This window comes from Impatiens glandulifera, chromosome 5 (assembly GCF_907164915.1).
Source record: "Impatiens glandulifera chromosome 5, dImpGla2.1, whole genome shotgun sequence".
NCBI classification, from domain to species: domain Eukaryota; kingdom Viridiplantae; phylum Streptophyta; class Magnoliopsida; order Ericales; family Balsaminaceae; genus Impatiens; species Impatiens glandulifera.
The window spans coordinates 50,904,336-50,922,874 of NC_061866.1; the positions used below are offsets into that span (position 1 = coordinate 50,904,336).

General features: G+C 36.3%; 5 protein-coding genes and 1 pseudogene across 5 annotated transcripts; 2 read left to right on the forward strand and 4 right to left on the reverse strand.

Moving 5' to 3' along the window:
• Window positions 1-7: 7 nt before the first annotated feature.
• Window positions 8-778, reverse strand: LOC124940007. Its single transcript, XM_047480484.1, has one exon. It carries the CDS (start codon window positions 680-682, stop codon window positions 128-130), a length of 555 nt encoding a protein of 184 aa, XP_047336440.1. The 5' UTR covers window positions 683-778; the 3' UTR covers window positions 8-127.
• A 486-nt stretch (window positions 779-1,264) lies between these two features.
• LOC124938206 lies at window positions 1,265-2,785 on the reverse strand. The gene is made up of 5 exons (XM_047478604.1): window positions 2,626-2,785; window positions 2,236-2,462; window positions 2,048-2,128; window positions 1,584-1,931; window positions 1,265-1,499 (listed from the first exon to the last, which is right to left on the reverse strand). Exons 1-5 carry the CDS (start codon window positions 2,744-2,746, stop codon window positions 1,398-1,400), a joined length of 879 nt encoding a protein of 292 aa, XP_047334560.1. The 5' UTR covers window positions 2,747-2,785; the 3' UTR covers window positions 1,265-1,397.
• Window positions 2,786-2,789: 4 nt separating this feature from the next.
• On the forward strand, window positions 2,790-4,467 carry LOC124939630 (annotated as a pseudogene).
• A 328-nt stretch (window positions 4,468-4,795) lies between these two features.
• LOC124939631 (serine/threonine-protein kinase BSK1-like) lies at window positions 4,796-5,521 on the reverse strand. Its single transcript, XM_047480088.1, has 3 exons — window positions 5,517-5,521; window positions 5,333-5,447; window positions 4,796-5,248 (listed from the first exon to the last, which is right to left on the reverse strand). Exons 1-3 carry the CDS (start codon window positions 5,519-5,521, stop codon window positions 4,970-4,972), a joined length of 399 nt encoding a protein of 132 aa, XP_047336044.1. The 3' UTR covers window positions 4,796-4,969.
• Window positions 5,522-9,009: 3,488 nt separating this feature from the next.
• On the forward strand, window positions 9,010-12,656 carry LOC124938614 (U3 small nucleolar RNA-associated protein 6 homolog). The gene is made up of 6 exons (XM_047479086.1): window positions 9,010-9,491; window positions 9,626-10,261; window positions 10,816-11,235; window positions 11,692-11,864; window positions 12,173-12,356; window positions 12,447-12,656. Exons 1-6 carry the CDS (start codon window positions 9,087-9,089, stop codon window positions 12,537-12,539), a joined length of 1,911 nt encoding a protein of 636 aa, XP_047335042.1. The 5' UTR covers window positions 9,010-9,086; the 3' UTR covers window positions 12,540-12,656.
• A 526-nt stretch (window positions 12,657-13,182) lies between these two features.
• LOC124937443 (type II inositol polyphosphate 5-phosphatase 15) lies at window positions 13,183-18,105 on the reverse strand. Its single transcript, XM_047477708.1, has 10 exons — window positions 17,127-18,105; window positions 16,406-16,658; window positions 15,517-16,321; window positions 15,302-15,438; window positions 15,151-15,235; window positions 14,900-15,065; window positions 14,511-14,819; window positions 14,291-14,414; window positions 13,859-14,219; window positions 13,183-13,786 (listed from the first exon to the last, which is right to left on the reverse strand). Exons 1-10 carry the CDS (start codon window positions 17,998-18,000, stop codon window positions 13,415-13,417), a joined length of 3,486 nt encoding a protein of 1,161 aa, XP_047333664.1. The 5' UTR covers window positions 18,001-18,105; the 3' UTR covers window positions 13,183-13,414.
• Between the last annotated feature and the right edge of the window lie 434 nt (window positions 18,106-18,539).

An 18,539-nucleotide genomic window follows, 5' to 3' on the forward strand; every position in this document is an offset into this window, starting at 1 on the left:
CATTGTCTTAGGAGGAAATCAAAATTTAAATGTAGATTATCAATCTTTCATTGAATTAATTAATCACACAAGAAAAGAAGAATGAATTACACACAAATAATAAAGAATTAATTAATAAATCAACCAATTAAACTTCCTCTTGGTAGCAAGATCCCACCTTTGAATTACCCATCTTCATCTCTGAGTTATTAAAATTATTGTTCCCAGTTCCATTTCCATCAACATAAGCATAGTAATTCAAGAAGAACGCCAATGTAAGAACAATCCATTCCAAACAGAAGATCACCATACAAAGCCCACCAGCCAATTTCAAGATTAAGGCACCGTCATCTACTCTAACATAAGATTTCAACCTTCCAAGAAATTCATCAGTTGCTGTGAAGATCAGCACCGCCACCGATCCCTGAAATATGGCTGTTAGAACTGTAGATACCATATGGACTCCATACCACCGTTTTCCGGCGGAAGAGGACGAAGAGGCGGCAGCGCAACCGGAAATGGCGCCTGCAATGGTGAGTATGTGGAGGAGGATTACTAGGAAACCGATTAGGGATGGAATTAGACGGAGAGAAAGTGTGAGGAAGATGCAACTTGAAGCTGCACCCAAGAGGATGTAGTTGCAGAGGAGAAACACTTTGTGAGTGAAGCTGCCGCCGCTGGAGGTTAAAGACAGACCACCCATTTCTTTTCTTTTTTTTGCTTGATTCTCAAACCTGTCAGAGTGTCGGACACAGATATTGATTGATTAATCCTATGAAGAAGAAAGAGAGATAGATAATTGAATGAGGAAAAGAGTGGGCTTATACATGTATATAAAGGGAGAACAACCAACGGTCGGAAGAGACTATTTGCATAGAAACGGGTCTGTAACGGCTAGTTTTTAGGAAATAATTGACATTTGTTTTTATATCCGAGATTCTGAATCCACCAACCAGATCAAGATAAAAAAAATTTTAAAATGTTTTCAAATGGGACTAATTGACAGCTATGTTTTTAAAAAAAAGTCAGACTTTATTTGAATTATCAAATAATAAAGGCTACCTACCCAATTGAAGTTAACATGTTTGAATGAAAATGGATGTATAAGCATTTGAAATTCAAATAAAAGGAAACCTCAAATGCTACCCCACTAAGGTATTGGTAAAAATCGTCTCGATAGACTAAAAGGTCGCGGATTCAATCAATTTCAACTTTGAGTTTTAGCTGAGGTAATAAGGGTGAGTGTAGTTCTCCTTTAATTTTAAAAGAAATAAAAATTAAATGCTCTCAATATAGTATAAACTGTATATATAGAAAAAAGGCATGGCCAATGTCACTCCATGTCAATAATGTGTGTACATTAAAATTACAACTATGTATAGAGACAATTAAAAAGAAATAGCTGTTTTTATTTTATTTTACAGTGTTGACTTCAAAAACTGTACAACAAAATATACAAGTGCCAAGAACAATGCAAATTGGTATGCATCCCTTTGAAAGCTGTCATCTCTTTGGAAGAACTGATCAAAACAAAACAATATATTAATGGATGTAACATCATATCATAGCATAACTGCAAATCTTGTAGATAAGATAATGTTTACCTTGGTTGGATCTCCGGAAGGATCTGGATATGTCTCCGTATTCTCCTTTTGGGGTGTGGTGATTTGCTTGGTGATGTTCTTAATAGAGTCGGAAACATCTTTTCCAGCCTCCAATGTTGCAAACAAACGTCGTGAAATCCAGAAATAAGCTTGACCAACAGCTGAAGTCGATGACAAATCCCAAAACTCTTCGTGTTCAATTACCTGACCACTTATCTGATTCAGGGTAAATTTAGAAGTTACTTTAACCAAGATGTTGCTAACACCAACTAAAGATCTCGGTTTCCCTTTCACTGTCCATTTAATGTTTAACACACTCGTCGACAACATTGTCATTTCCTGCACGCTCTGTAAACACAAACTCAATTTCAGATGTCAATTTCAAAATTAAACTAGTGCAAACCATGATGATTGAAGTGTAAGTCTTTTAATTACTAATACACAATTAGAGAAAGAGTAGTCACCACTGTAGGCTTATCGAAAGCATCAACTATCCACAGCGGTCTCTTGTATTTCTCACGACCAGTAAAACTTCTAACCGGATCCTACACAACACAACTTAACAATTTGTATATGAAATCTGAAAATTTGAAAGAACTCTCCAAAATTTCAATTATCATATTGTAAAACTATAACAAACAAAAACCAATACCTTGTACTTGACAGAAACAGCAAAGGTTCCGAGAGCACGATTACCCTGACGAAGCTCTAATATATCGCGAACAAGCTGTCTAGCCGTGGCTTCGACAGAGGGGCTGCTAATGCATTCAAATTCATTGCAAATTTCACCAAAGTTCAACCCATCAACAAGCTTATCAGCTTCAGATTTTTCAGTGGTGAGATTTGGAGATACCTGATTCTTGTTTGAATCATTATAAACTGCAAAGGCATAACATATGGTTGATGAAAACTAATCAACTCTCTATAGACTATAGTCTATAATACTACTAATATCATCTTCTTCTTCTCAAGTTCTGATTGCAAGTAGTGATTTTGATTTAAGGGCGTTAATTAGTAACTACAATTATGAAAGAAAAGTAACCTCGGAAACGAAATTGGAGACGGCGAGGGCGGAAGACATTGGTGGTTCTTCTTCTCCGGGGATGACGGAGAGGATAACCGGCATGAAAGGCGGAGGAAGAAGCAGCAGCAACGGCGTTCATCTTTCTTTTGTGAAGTCCATCCCATAATGGAGAAGAAACGATTATGGGGAATGAGATTTTGGTCCGCCCTAATTTGTCCCTACACCATTGCTTTGCAACCAATCAGTGGTTTAGCAGGTGACAAAGATCATTATCGTTAGATAAGGGGAAATTTGAGGAAATGACCCCAAAAAGGGGGCTAATTATGCTTGGTGCGGGTGGATAATTTTTATAGCGCTGATGACCCCAAAAAAAATTTCTGCCGAAAATACCCCTATTGCGTCACGCACCCTCCGGATGCGTGACGCACCCGAGGGCATTGTGAAAAGTCCACAATGCCCTTACTATATAATAAAAAAAATCCAGTTCTTCCCATTTCTTTCTTTCTTTTCTCTTTCTTCACTTCTCATTCTCCTCCTTCTCTCTAAAAAGACCACCCCCGACGAAGACCCCGACGAAGACGGCGGAATCCCAACGAAGGAGATGTTCGCTGCTATCCTTCAGATTACAGATTACAGGTTACCACAAATGGATCATTTTGTAGCTTTTTGCATTTCAGATTCTTTATATATTCATAATCTGTAAACTGTATTCTTCCTCCTTCCTTTATTTCTCTCTTTCGACGCATTGTTTGTTAGGGTTTAGTGATTAGGGATTGAGTAGGTGAATGTCACCGTTGCGGCGGAATCCGGGTGCGTAACACAGTTGCGTAACGCAGGTGCGTCAAGCAGGTGCGTCACGCAGGTGCGTCAAGCAGGTGCGTCAAGCAGGTGCGTCACGCAGTTGCGTCACGCAGTTGCGTAACGCAGTTACCAGAAAGCCTTTGGAACAGAGGAGAAAAGAGACAACTTTTTAAGATGGAGGTTTCAATTAATGGAGAAAGGTATCCAAGAACTCGATTTCAAACCAGAAGGTATCAATTCCTTGCTTCAAATCAATGATCTGAAAAACTCTCCTGGCCCATCTAAGAAAGAGCTTCGTTTCGCCACAAAACAAGCTGTTCATCTTCTCCAAGACAATTACCCAGAATTCGTAGCCAGAAACGTAAACTCTAATCATCCTTAATCCATTCATCTTCCTCTTTTACAAAAAAAAAATTAAACATTTTGATTTGATTGGATGACAGATATTCATCAATGTCCCATTCTGGTACTATGCATTCAACGCCCTTTTCTCTCCTTTCCTAACCCAAAGAACCAAGAGCAAAATGGTGGTCGCCCGTCCGGGAAGAACAACAGAGACTCTTCTGAAGTAAGTCTATCCTATTCCTATCAATAATGATGAACAAAAGAAGATGAAAAATGTGATCTTTAACCAATTGATGAAACAGGTTCATTCCAATTGAAGAAATTCCTGTTGAATATGGAGGTTTCAAGAGAGATAAGAATGATTCAAAGTTATGGGTTGAAGATAACAATGGTTTTAAGAGCTTATAGTAAAAGGTGGATCAATTGAAACAATTGAGATAGCTGCACCAGAGATTGGAACAACATTTGAATGGGATTTGACAGTTTTGGGATGGGAAGTGAACTATAAAGAAGAGTTTGTTCCAAGTGATGAAGGTTCTTATAGTATTATCATTCAAAAGGTGAAGAAATTGGGTTAAATGAGGGACCAATTCGAAACACATTCTGTAACAATGAACTTGGAAAGATTGTTCTTACTGTTGATAACAATGGAACAAGAAGAAGAAGATGAAGAAGGTTCTGTATCGACACAAGACTAAGAATACAGCTGAATGAATGAAATTATCAAAAATTTGAGTGAATTATTTATTTGTTTTATTATGATGATTATCATTATTCTTTGTAGGAAGATTGAGTGAAAAGAGAGAGTTTTGAGAAGAGGGTTGCATTGGTTTTCTTTTTATGAAGATTATGAAGATTGATTTTTATTATTATTATTTCTTATTCTTTTGCCAAGCTTTTGTTTCTATGTTATATTGTGAGGGAGCTGGTGGATAAAGCATACTCGAGAGCAACACAAATAATCACAAACCAAATTGACATTCTCCATAAGTTTGCTCAACTTCTCATAGAGAAAGAAACTTTTGATGGTGAAGAGTTCATGAGCCTCTTTATTGATGGAAAAGATGAACTTTATGTTTCCTAATTCCCCTTTCTATGATTTTTCTGTAAGAATTACATGTCACCCTAAAACAATACATTTGCATATATATATATATAAACACAACAATTGTTCTGTCAAAGCCAACAACAACAATAACATTAACAAGAAGAGGAATCAAATAAAATAGAAAAAATGCCATCTGCCAGTTCCTCCTCCTTTGTGCTTCTTATCTTCTAGGGCAGCAGCTTCGTTAAGCATATCAGCTGCATCTTTGTGCATGTCCAGCTTCGCAAGGGCAACCGCCTGCATGTAAAAAGCAGTCGACCAATCGGGGAGGACACACTGGGCTTGCATGGCATCTTGGAGAGCTGTATCAGGTTGCTCGCACATAAGATAACATAGACTTCGTCTTCCATATACAGTTGGGGAAATCATCGTTCCCACATCTATGAACTGCAACATTTTTATAACCATAATCAAATTATAAACAACCAAACCTACATATATTACATACCAAAATGTTTTATTTTTATATACCTGAGAATAACAATATATAGCAGTTCTAAAATCCTTATCACGGAATGCCAAGTCACCACGCTTCCTTGCATCCAACGTGTCTTTCATCTGTTGTGTCCATTCTTGAAAAAGAAAGCTGGAACAAATCAAATAAACAAATAAGCGTTTGTGTTTGCACCAAAATGGCATTAGCAAAAAAGAATACCTCATTAGTTGTTACCTTAGTTCCAACTACTGTAGAATTGGAATCGATATAATTGTATTAATGGAATGGAGGAGGAATTGATATAATTGTATTAATTGCTACAAATTATAATTAGAGTGAAAGAAAGACAATGGACTCACATCAGGTTTATTCTGCAATGGGGCAAGGGTAGCAATCAGGTCTCTTGTGTTCTCTTGGTTCATACTGCAAACATTTTGAAGCTATATTAATAAAAACAGTAGCCTCTTCAGTTGAAAAGTTTCCTTCCAAGTGTGAATCAATCAAAAGAAGAATGTTCTTCCCACGCATCATATAAAGCGCCTGCATTAGGACAAAGTTTGTTAATAAAGAATGCAATTTTAATTTTGTCTCAAATTTATCAATTTAAAGGTCTAGGCACCTTTATATATATTTCTGCATTGATTAAATTGTTAACTATTTCAATCTGCTATATAGCCATTCTAACCAAAATATAACTCTACTAATAACCACCACTAATCTAGAAGCTGATTAACTGCAATATGCTTTTAAAATACTGCTTTCAATGAAGATTACACCACCATATATGAACAAATCATAAAACACAAGATGAGTTATTTAGGGTACAATAACATGCCAAAATAACTTTCAAAATGATACAGCAATAGTTACAAAAAAAAGGGGCGCAATAGGTTCCAAACCATATATAGAGATTCCACAGCTATATGATACTACACGTCCACGGGAGTGTGCTTGCTGGAAAATCGGCACTATGTTCAAACCCTAGATATAAATCAATAACTATCTATAATAATTGATTCTAGTGATCTTTCCTCCGGAAACCTAAATAAGTTGGTATATATTTCTCATGTCTACGATAAAACAAGAAACTAGAAGAAGCGTTAGGTAGAGAATGTGCTAACCAAATGAGACGCATCCTACTTGATGCATCCTACGTGACGCACCTGCGTGACGCACCTGCGTGACGCACCTGCGTGACGCATCCTACTTGACGCATCTACGTGACGCATCCAACCAACCAACCTGCATTCAACGAATCAGGACAAATCAATGACGTTCTGTAAAGGAAATCAACACAAACAATAATATGTATAGGAAATCAACACAAACAATCATATGTAAACAAAATATAAACGAATATAGTGAAAAATTTTGCTTCGGCCGTCGTCGTTCGTCGTTGGAGCCGCGCCGAACCGCAGTTCGCCGTTGAAAGTTATTTGCAGCTCTAGGCCATTGAATATAGTGGAATGGTCGACGGTGCCTCTTCGATTGGTTCTTCGGCGATGAAAAAGAAGAGAAAATCTTCTCCGCCACCAGTAGGGTTTCACGGCGGAGCGGAGAAGACGGGGAAGAATGGGGCTGGATGAGAGAGAAAATGAATCGAAAATGAAAAAAAATTAAGTCTTTATAGGGTTCAGGGTGCGTCACGCATCTAGAGGGTGCGTGACGCATGGGTATAATGGTCATTAAAAAGTTTGGGGGTCACCAGCGCTATAAAAAACATGGGCCCGCACCAAACGCATTTAGCCCCTATTTTGGGGTCATTTCCTCAAATTTCCCCTTAGATAAGGTGATCACGTGTCATTTCACCCTCCAAATAAATCACTTTTATTATTTTTATTATTAAAAATACGAAATAACTTATTTTTCAACCTACATTTTTTTAATTATTCATAAAAGTTCTAGAAAGTTAAGATGAATAAGATCTCAATATATATATATATATATCGGGTAAAGAGACGTGATTAATTTTGATATATATATATTAAATTAAATGAATATTTAGATCGGATCGTAGGTTGATTCGTTCATAAATTTAAAACGGTTAAAAAAAATAAAAATAATATATATATATATATATATATTTCGAATTTGCAACTTAACAAACAAGTATAATCTTTTAACCAAGTGTGATTCTGATTAGGTTTATCGAAGGATAATAGGGAGGTAAATTGAGAGTGGTTAAAAAATTTGAATCAAATATTAATTTGACCAAAATGTGAGGTTACGATGTTAAATGTTAAAAAAATATGAATCAAATATTTGATTGATCAAAGTGAAAGTGTAGAATCACAAGATGAGAGGTTATGAGAAGATGAGTTGTGTTACCAAGTGAATAAAATGTGGGATGAGAGCGTTTTATTAAATTTATTTTATTTTATTTTTTTTGTTTTATCCGTGTGTATTTAACGAAATCTTCCTAGTATTAATGTGTATTTTTTTTGACCAACTTTGAATTTTGTATTGGGATTTGAATTTTAAAATTTTAATTACTTGAAGTTTTTTCTAATGAACAAAATCGTATATCATCTTATTTTAACGTATTATTTTTAATTTTTTAATTAATTTATTACTTTTTAAATGAAATTATATTTAGAAACGTTTTGAACGTGTTTTTTAAAATTGAATATTATTTTCAAGATTTACGCATTCTAATTTATCGAAGTTGATTTGAGTGACTTAAAAAATGTGTAATATGATGGACTAGTTTAGCTTACTAGCTTAAGCATAGATCTCAACGAATGTCCTATTTCGAAAAAGAAGACTGAAAAGCCGGACTCAACCAACCATAGTAAAAATGCGATAAGCACATATGAGAGGGGCATCACTTAAGAGTTTAACTGTCAACTCTTTTTGTGATTAGCGCTTCTATTCACTAGTCGGACTGTCATATTTTTTTTCCTATTAGCATCATCGGGAGAGAGGCATCACTTAAGAGTTTAACTGTCAACTCTTTTTGTGATTAGCGCTTCTATTCACTAGTCGGACTGTCATATTTTTTTTCCCATTAGCATCATCGGGAGAAGCAAGTAGGTGACACAATTTTATGTTTTATATCTTGCAATCGGATGCCAATTTAGCCTCCAGATGGCTCTTAGAAAAATTGTATTATAGGTTTGTCAATAGATATATTTTGTATTTATTTTAAAAAAAAGCTTTATAACAATTTGTATAAGATGTAATTTGAACATTTTTGTGTTTTAAATTAAATAAATTTTTAAGATATTCGAGTTTAAAATTGTCGAATATAGTTTGAATGCTTTAAAAAATGTGTAACGTGTAAGAATAATTAAAAAAATATATAAAAAAAGAATATTATTATTTTATTTTTATAAATGTGATAAATTAATTAAGAAAAAAATATTATATTAAAGTAATAAGATGGGATGTTCTTTTGTTTGTAAGAATATGTTAAATACCTAAAATTCTAATGGTTGAAGTATAGTATGTTAGTTTAAAATTCTAATACCTAAAAAATATTATATTAAAGTAATAAGATGGGATGCTCTTTGATTTAGTCATATTTAATAAATAAATAAAAACTCAAATTCGAGTTCTAAATTAGAATTAAAAAATAAAATAAAAATTTATCTTAGTTTATTATATTTTATAGAGGAAAACAGAGAAATTATTAGGCCCGTTACTACGAAGGCCCATCAGATATATATTTTTACCTTCTTTCTTTCTTTCTTTCTTAATCGCCTCTTCTCTGTGTGTCTTCGGCTGCGCAACACTTCAAAAGTAGCCGCCGCCGACGAGTCCTTCCCAGCTTTCTTACGGCGTGCAAAGATGGCGGACGTAGTACAGTACAAGCTTGAGCGTATGGTCAATGAGCTCGACGACTTGGAAGAACGCGGTCTTTTTTCAAGGAGGGAGATTGCTGAAATTGTTAAGCAGAGGAGGAAGTTCGAGTACAGGCTAAAGCGTCCGAGTCCTCTTAAGCTCGATTTCTTGGCCTATATTGACTACGAGAAACACCTTGACTCTCTTCGTTCCCTTCGAAAGAAGGCAGTTGTTCGCCAGCTGAAACAACAGGGCAACAAGAAACTGAAAAAATCGGTCTCAGATTTTGCAGGGATTTCAAGGATCCTGGAAATTTATCGCCAAGCGACTAATCGGTTTAAGGGTGATATTGTGCTTTGGTTTCAGTATCTGCAGTTCTGTAAGGAACGGAGGAATGGGCAGATGAAAAAGGTACCTTTTTTTTTTATCAATCTACCTCAGTATCTTGATTAATTACTTGTTTCAAGACTACACTTTTAATGGTGATTGATTGATTGATATTAACTTGCTTTGCTTTATGGGTTATTCCTTTTCACCCTGTGTAGATCCTAGCTCGGGTTATTAGATTTCATCCCAAGGTTCCAGGTCTATGGATATATGCTGCAGCATGGGAATTTGATCAAAACTTAAATGTTGCAGCTGCTCGTGCTCTCATGCAAAGTGGCCTGAGAACTTGCTCAAACTCAGAGGATCTTTGGGTTGAGTATCTTCGAATGGAACTCACGTATCTAAACAAGCTAAAAGCGCGGAAAGTTGCTCTTGGAGAGGATGAAGGGACTCTTGTCCAAGATAAGTCAAGTGTTGATGAGAAAAAATGGAGAGATGAAAATAAAGAGTTATTCATGACTCTTGACAGTGACAAAGAGACAGAAGAAGTCGAACCAGATGCTCAACAAGGGGAATTGAAGATTGACTTGTTTCAGGAGCAAGGTCTGAGCATTCTTTCGACTGTTTACAGTAGTGCAGTTGAAGCTCTCCCTTCTAACTTTGGCCTTAGGGTGCGGTTTCTTGAGGTATTGGAAGGGATAGATCTGGCTCGCTCAGGTGAAATTCGAAATCAGATACTAGCTGACATGAGAAAAGATTTCTCAAATGAGCCAGAATACTGGAATTGGCTTGCCCTTGAGGAGTCTCGTTCTAAAAGTGCGGACCCTGCAAGTCAACTAGATAAAGCAATCCAGGTAAGTTAACGTTTGTGTCTTTAATTTAATTCATCTTCAGAGTTCTTTCCTGATGATAGATCCGATGCTCAGTTTCATATGGAAACTCAGTCACCTAAATGTTGAGTTTCCAATTTTGATTTCATGGAAACATTGAAATGAAACTCAGTCAAGTAAAGGAAATTACCCACTCATGGGAGCTCTTGAGTCTTAAATTAAGAATATGAGGTATTTGATTCTCAATGAAAGAAACTTGATTGAAGTGGGAGTTCCCATGAAAATTATCCCTGTTCTAAGAAAAAAATAGCTGAAATTAATGGCTAAAAACATTTCAAGCCTATATTTTTCAAGGTTCTATTTTAGGGCTAGATGTAATATGCAAAAAGTCTGATTAAAGGACTTCAGTTAGGTTTTCTGGGCGGGATTTAACTATTAATAACTAATGATAAAGAGACAAGAAATCTGTTTGCCAGTTGAATCTCATAATTTGGTTATAATGTTGATTTGCTTTTCTATCGCTAGACCTAACCATGCATGATTATAGATTTTCATTCAATTATTTTTGTAACATGTAGGTGTATGAAGAGGCTTTACGGGTTGTTCCTTCAACAACGATGTTCAACTTGTATATTTGTTTCTTAAAAGAAGCAATGGGTGATCAAAATGAAGATAATGATTTTGTTTCACGAACTTTAAAAGTCTATGAAATGGCGGAAACCACTGGTTGTATTACCGAACATCTTGCATGTGAACACGTTACATTTTATTTGCAATTGCGGCGATTGAAAGAAGCGAGGAAGCTGGCCGAGAAATTCTGCAAAGGAAAATTTGCTGATTCAGTAGATGTCTGGTCACTTAGAATCTCAATAGAGATGAGATGCGTCACAGAGAAGTCACTTGCACCAAGTAAAGATGATTTGCACTCCATGTTTGACCTCCTAAGAAATATTCTTGGAAAATTCTCTGTTTCAAAGGCCGAGAGCTTGTGGCGTGTGGTAAAAGAACAATTACCCTTCTTACTTTATTTTTTGTGTGCTCTTCCTGTCTTTTTCAAACTGGTTTAGATTCATTTTGATATATTCTTCATTCTTGTAGCTAATGCATTTCATGTGGATTAGTTCTTTAAACATTCACATTTCAATCCTATCATTCTATCAACTAAAATACTTAGAAATCCTTTATTTTTATAACATTTCCAAATAATAAACACAAAGGATATTTTGGTCATTTTATCCAAATACAGCACATTTTTTTGACATCAAACAAGCTCTTAGTGGTTTTTCTTTTTTGAGTATTTTGGTATTTCCCTTAATATGTCAAATATTTGTTTGAAGGAAACATTCTACCACCCCTTCTCTTGTTATTTATCTCCTTCATAGAAATCTCATATGTCAGAAACAATACATAGAGAAGGATGATGGTTATTAAAAGCTGTGTAACTTTATATGCAGGCCCTTAAATTTTTCTCAAATGACAAAGACTACTCCAACAAAATGGTGGATTTATCGTTGTTATCGCTCGCTAAAGACGGCGGCAGTGATATTGGATTTTCCCTTTCTTCAGCCATAGTGAACTATGTTCTGCAGAAGAATGGAATTCAGCAGGCTAGAATACTGTACAAGCGGTATGCTTTCTCTGTTCATGGATACTCTGATTTACATATTTCAGTTGAACTTGTTAACTTGCAATAATCTATTCTCAAAATACTTGTAACATAGGTAGTATTAACTGAAAATTAAGTGTTGGATTTTATATTTTATATTAAAGCCAGGTTTTTTTCACACCATCTTACCAACATGACCTCTCCTTTCAATCAAAGTGCTCTTATGTGAAAAATTAGGACTGATTAAACTAAATGAATCATACAACTGGATGCTCTTATTAAATTCTCATATTAAGTTCATATTAACATTTGGTTGTGTTTTGTTGCAGGTATCTAGGTCTACCCCATCCGGGTCTTGCCTTATACAACCATTGCATTGAATTAGAAACTAATCTTGCTTCAGCAGGCGATAAAGCCAGTCTCAAAGAAGCCAGAAAGTTGTATGAATCTGCTCTTACAACTTATGACCAAGATGTGACCTTATGGAAAAATTATTACTCTCTCGAAATTAAGGTAAAAACTGAATATTCACTTGATGCATTTACATATATGTTTGCCTTTAACTTATTTGACAGTTGTGAACATTTATTTTTTCTTCTTCAGTTCGGGACATCTGAAACATCTAACGCTGTCCATTGGCGCGCAAGGAAGGCGGTTAAGGACAATGCAGTTCTTCTGTCCTTACCTCAAATATGACTGTACAAGTGTTTTTTGCTGTTTGTATTTTTGGTTTGTAGCTAAATTCATGAGCAAAAAGAGAAACCTACTTCCATTTCAATTTTGTTCTTGAAATTTATGGGAGCTCCATCATTCAGTTTTGATTATCAATTTTGTTAGTCTCAAGGTCTCCTCTTGTTTCAAATATTACATCAGAAGTTCGGAACTATCTATATAAACGGACCCTTTACATTAACTTGTTAATATTTGTTAATGTAGATGCATTTTTTTCTAGTTGGAATTACAAATGAGCTTTTAATTCTCTGTGATTTATCTTAGTATTTGAACTTGTTCGAGATATGAAATTAACCAGTAATTTGCTTACACCTAACTATTTAAACTCAAAGTGCTTTCAATGTAATCGAATTCATAACCAACTTTTATCTCAGTTCTCTTGATGAAGTAAGATGTATTGTTAATAACGATCTGGTTAGTTATATAAAGATTTTCTCTCCTAATTAGGCAACTTTTAAAAAACAAAAACAAGAAATATTGATACAACATAAAATTGAGCTACAAATAAACAAAAACGAATACAAAAATTTGGGCAAGATCTAACCAATGAATAAATTTTGATCTCAATCAGTCAGACTTCTTTTACACAAAAAAAAATTACAACTTCCAACCAATAAACAACAAATCTTTATTTCACATGATTTAAACATTTCAACACTTTTATTCCTTTATGTTGACAAATAATATGAACATTTTCTAAAGAGACAAGGGAATTTTAAAAAAATAAAAAAATTCTTTCCTCCTTCAAAAATACAAAACCAAACAAGGAGGAAATAAATAGAGATCAAAACAAAACCAAGAATAAACCTGTCTATTTATAGATTTTTGTTTTTGTTGTTCTAAGGAGTATGCATGTTCTGCAAATGATGGACAACATCGGACGGGTAGCTTAACCGCTGCAGATTGGATCGCTGGAGGAGATTTGATTGCAAATTCGGAGCGTTATTAACCGAGTCTTTACTTCTCATGGATGTATTCTTCTTTGACAAACAATGTCGAACTCGAATCCGATGAGTTTGAATCATTTCGGATGAGGAGGAGTTGTTGCCTCGCACTCGTACCACCAAAATGACTTCCCTATCCCTAGCATCTTCGCACCAGCTGTTTTTCGAGACACCATCCTCAAACTCTTCCACTGTTTGAAATTCTTGATGATGAACATTAATCTCGATTATATTATTTGGTTTGATCATGCCACAAGCTGGATTAACCTGTTTTAAACAAAAATGTCATTTGTTGGTTCAATTTTAATAAAAGAAAACATGGTAATGCAAGAAAACTACCTCGAGCCACCTAGGAAACCCAAAAGAACTTCTCGGAGTATGATCAGATGCTTGTCCATTCTCCTTAACGCTAGTTTCACCTTCACAAATGACATCATAAAACGCACTTTGCTTCCCAGATTTATTCGTTATCCTTAAAACAGGTGAATCCTGGTTCTGAAAAATTATGTTGTTTGTGCTGACAATGGTTTCAGGAACCGGACACAACTCTTCCAATATCCGCCTTATTTTATCGTTAGATCTCATAATTTCTCCAAACTCTTGTCTTCTAATAGACTCGTCAACACGGGCAATCTTAACTGAGAATATACATCGGACCGGTTTGTGGTCACTGTCCGTTACATCCATGCAAGATTCATACCTATAGAAAGAAAAACAAAATTTTAAGAAATAATTATATAAAAAGAGGCCAACCCATCTGAGGAGACTCACATTGAAATCGACGACACCACAGGGCAGTTCAAGCTGCAATTCGATGCAGAAACAGAACGACTATCTCGGTATACAATTCTGTCGCACCAGGCCGGAATTCTTTTCTTCTCACTCGAGTCATATCCTTTAAACAGAGAAATTAATGAAGTTTAGAGAAAGGATAATTTGCCATTATTTATTTTTTAGCGTTTATACTAAGGGGAGGCTAGAAGACACGAACCTGCTAAGCCATCCAAGTGCTTTTCGAATTTGTAAGTTGGCGGGAATTTAACAACCGCTTCTCGCATCCCTTGGAAGACGTTTCCAGCTCTCATTTCGGCGAGAAGTTGATCCCTTTCTCTTAGCCAATCAAAGCTCCTTTGAGATACAAAATCCCTAGCTTCGTCGTAAGATATACCATCGAGCCGATAATTAAAGTCTCCCAAAAACACAACCATATCCGCAGCCGATAGCTCAGGCACAGCCGGTGCATTCTCATTGTTGATTCCCGGCGCACTTCGGGACGTTTGAATGGACGACGACACTCCCGCTGGAAGAAAAAAAAAATCATAAACTAATGGAGCAAGATAAATGAAAATTTCATAGATAAATACTAGAATGGAAACTTACAAGTGGTCGGGTTTACGAGGTTTGACGGTCGACTAAAGACCATCGTCTTGTAGACGTGATCGAAATCAGCATTTCGACGATTCACGGCTTCTAAGTGGGCAGCAAAATGGCAGTTAATGAAGCACATTGTTCGGCCGTGTACTCTCATCCTCAAAGCAACAGCCCCCTGATTTAACATTAAAAACATCAGATTATTCTTTGTGGTGTTCATCCTCAATTTATAAATCTCAGAAACAAACAAAAACGCATACTTTGTTACCAATTGCTCGACCAAAACCACATGGGACTGCTGCAACATCGACATCCCCAATATTACATTTGACGTTCGATCTTACCCTATAAATATGGGATTGAAATAAGAAACAACACAATTAATGTAAAAAAAATAACTATAATACCTACCATGCAGCAATGACTAAGCCCGCCAACTGCCTTGAACCGAGACGTTCAAAACTTAAACTTGAACCTGAACCCGAACCCAATGTTTTATCGATCATCTCAAGCCACCACTGACCAGCAGAACTTCCCTCAAGACCTACCTGCAAAATGAATTCAATAAGATAGATGATCCAACCAGATATTCCAAAACAGAAAAACATGTATTTTGTTCTTATTACAGTTTCTTTTGCAGCAGACATTGCCAAGAAACCAGCACCCATTTCAACTTCCTGTAAACCGACAACAACAATAGAAACATCGGACGCTGCAGAACCCAACCATGATATAAGTGAGTCCTGAGAAGCTCTTCCTTGTCCAACATTCCACGTACCAGCTAACATTTTCAAACACTCAATTCTCGTATACAAAAAATCTTTTCCCAATAATTCAGCTTGCACGATACCATCAACTGGTCCAGGGGACAAAGCGTTCCAACCGCGTACACCACCATGATTAGCCAACGTGAAAATCAACCCACCGCCCGATGCCATGTCAATAACCGGACTATTATTATGCGCAGACCATCCTCCGATCAATTTCCCGCTCAAATCTAATACCTGAACTATACCAGTCGCGTAACCGATCCATAATCTCGATCCCGAACTACAAAAGCATTGAACCGGGGAAGAATGGTAACTGAAATCCTGCAGACGGTTTCCATTTCCGTCCCATTGTATAAGCAAACCGTTTGAACATCCTGTCCAAATCATACCATCGGGAGTCATCACTATTGCTTCTGTTCTCCGGTTGTCGTCTCCAAAGGCTCCCTTAACAGCAGCACGACGAACGACATCAGCAGCTCCAATTATTGCATTACGGGAGCGCTGAAAGAAATTTAAGGATGTTTGAGGTTTCTCCTTCTTTGGAAATGAACTGGACTTCATGGTTATTTCATCTTCTTCTACAAAATCCTGCAACAATTGTATATTCTCGACCTGTCCATCTATATTAAACAACCTCAACAGCTCCCTCGTACGAGAATCCCTTCAAGATCGAAAAGTTGGTTTGCATATTCAAACAAGGTTGTGTAAAAACAGCAGAAACAACAGACAATCAATTCAAACTTACCAGATTGCAAATGAAAGATAGCCAGCGCTCCAGACTTTAGATCGAGAGTGATCTGATAGTAAATACTTGACATCTGAAGTAAGAACGTTACAAACGCCATTAACAGTGTTTTGGCTCCTGAGGTCAATGTATGATCTCTCAACTTGGCATGCAGCTTTATGTCTTTCTTGAATTGGAAGATAGATAGATTTTGCCATTGATTCCCATGGCCAAACCTTAATCACGCCACCCTCTGACCCTGACCATAGATCCCCTGCAATAGAAAAAGATGCAAAGGAACCATCATATTTGAGTGAGAAATCATTATATTTTCACTTAATTGAATCTATTGACTTAATGTGTTCTGTTCAATCTTATTGAACTGGATTTCGATTGGATCTTCATATTCAAAATTTAATTATATATCATCTTATAGTGAAGATCATAGTAGGTAGTTCAATCTAAAAGACATCAATAATAATTTGTTGCTTGATCCTCAACAAGGCCTTCTTCATCCTCATTTTGCTAAGGTGGGTATTAGAGCATGTTGTTTGTTGATTGAACTAAGGAAGATTTGAGCATTCTCTTGGTTTGAAAAGTTTAAACCTAAAACTGAAGGATTTAAACAATCAAACTTTCTTTAATCTCTATAATTCTTCATCTAATCTAATCAAATCAATGAAAACATGTGATTTCAACATAGAATCTCCTCTCCATATCTTTTTGAAAGCATAAAACATACCATAAGAAGACATGAGAATGGAGAAGACAGGACCACGATGCGCCTGCCACGATAACCCCTCTTCGAAAGCGGCCGCTCCTTCTACCAAAGACTGACCCATCTTCCAAGATCTGATCTTCCCGTCTTTGTGCCCACTCCATACTACCTGATTTCCTTCATCAGCAATCATACATAAAACAGATGACGTTTCAATTGATTCACGAAACGGGGCTGTCTCTTCATCTCCGGCAGAGCTTGAAAATCCTGTTTTGGGTTCATACAAATCTGAGAAATTCCAGAACCTAAGGCCACATTCAGAGCCTGCCCACAATTGGGTATTTGTAGACGTCAAAGTCCTTAAGAAACATCCAATTTGAGTCTCTCTAAATGGATGTGGCCTCAATTCAAGACTGGGAGGTCGGCGTGGATGCACCGATGCTCGAAGCGGAACATTGAATATTCCAGTGCCGCCGCCGCTAGCTACAATCTCCGGCAGCATTCGATTATCTGCACTGCTCGGATTGTTACTATTATCTGGGGACGATAGCTTTCTATCCAGGAATTGAATCATGTAATCGAGACGCCTACTAGCGTTCTTCACAATTTCATTGCTACAGCTTCCACTGCCGCCATTTTCAGCCGAGGAGAACTCTTCGTCCGACGAAGAGTCGTTGAATCGATCGAAGATTTTGACGGGAGATCGTGAAGTGCTGCGGTCACTACCCAGATTGAATCTCTTCGTTTTGCTGCTAAGATCGTCGTCTGATGTTGAATCTTCGTTTTCACGGAAGACGCTCGAATTATCGTTAGAACTGTGGATTCCCCGGAAAGTAGAGGCGGCATTAAAGGATGGGAGATGGTATTCGTCGTCTTCTTCGTCAAACCGGCTGTTCATATCTGAATGTAATCGATCAATTTCAACCTGAATCGAGAGAGAGAGAAATAGAAGGAAATGGAGAAAATCTAGAAAGAAGAAGATAAACAACGTGTCACCAAACAGGGGAGGCCGGTCTTGTCGGAATGGGATTTGCCAAGACCAACCGGAATCAATGTTTTTTTATTTACTTTTTTTTTTATTTCTGTTATTCTATAACTAGTAATTAAATCTGTAACAATTTTGAGCGTAAAATATTAATTATTAAAATTGAAACACTAAATAATCAAATTGTCTAATGAGATTTACTTAGGAAATTGTTGCATTGGAATTTTCTTCAATAATTTAGGGATCCGTGTTTGAATATTTATCTCCACTCTAATATTCCATCAACCTTGGTAAAGAATTCAATTATAAATTTAAACTTAATTAAAACAATTAACTACAAATTAACTTCCTGGTTTGAGAAAAAACGTCGAACTTTTAACGATTGTCGTCGTCTGATACGTATCATTCATAATACTATTATTACGACGTTTTTTGAGACTCGTTCTAAAAAA

What these genes read in the sequence shown, in the direction of transcription:
- LOC124938206 (XM_047478604.1), bottom strand. Translation starts at nt 2,746, where the DNA reads ATGAACGCCGTTGCTGCTGCTTCTTCCTCCGCCTTTCATGCCGGTTAT. An exon ending in CTGTTTCTGTCAAGTACAAG is followed by an intron (nt 2,129 to 2,235) that starts GTATTGGTTTTT and finishes TGTGTTGTGTAG; the next exon opens with GATCCGGTTAGAAGTTTTAC. An exon ending in CTTTCGATAAGCCTACAGTG is followed by an intron (nt 1,932 to 2,047) that starts GTGACTACTCTT and finishes TTGTGTTTACAG; the next exon opens with AGCGTGCAGGAAATGACAAT.
- LOC124939631 (XM_047480088.1), bottom strand. An exon ending in CTATATATTGTTATTCTCAG is followed by an intron (nt 5,249 to 5,332) that starts GTATATAAAAAT and finishes AAAATGTTGCAG; the next exon opens with TTCATAGATGTGGGAACGAT.
- LOC124938614 (XM_047479086.1), top strand. Translation starts at nt 9,087, where the DNA reads ATGGCGGACGTAGTACAGTACAAGCTTGAGCGTATGGTCAATGAGCTC. An exon ending in GCTAGAATACTGTACAAGCG is followed by an intron (nt 11,865 to 12,172) that starts GTATGCTTTCTC and finishes GTTTTGTTGCAG; the next exon opens with GTATCTAGGTCTACCCCATC. An exon ending in ATTACTCTCTCGAAATTAAG is followed by an intron (nt 12,357 to 12,446) that starts GTAAAAACTGAA and finishes TTTCTTCTTCAG; the next exon opens with TTCGGGACATCTGAAACATC.
- LOC124937443 (XM_047477708.1), bottom strand. Translation starts at nt 18,000, where the DNA reads ATGAACAGCCGGTTTGACGAAGAAGACGACGAATACCATCTCCCATCC. An exon ending in TATCTTTCATTTGCAATCTG is followed by an intron (nt 16,322 to 16,405) that starts GTAAGTTTGAAT and finishes TCGATCTTGAAG; the next exon opens with GGATTCTCGTACGAGGGAGC. An exon ending in GTCGAGCAATTGGTAACAAA is followed by an intron (nt 15,066 to 15,150) that starts GTATGCGTTTTT and finishes ATGTTAAATCAG; the next exon opens with GGGGCTGTTGCTTTGAGGAT.
- LOC124940007 (XM_047480484.1), bottom strand. Translation starts at nt 682, where the DNA reads ATGGGTGGTCTGTCTTTAACCTCCAGCGGCGGCAGCTTCACTCACAAA.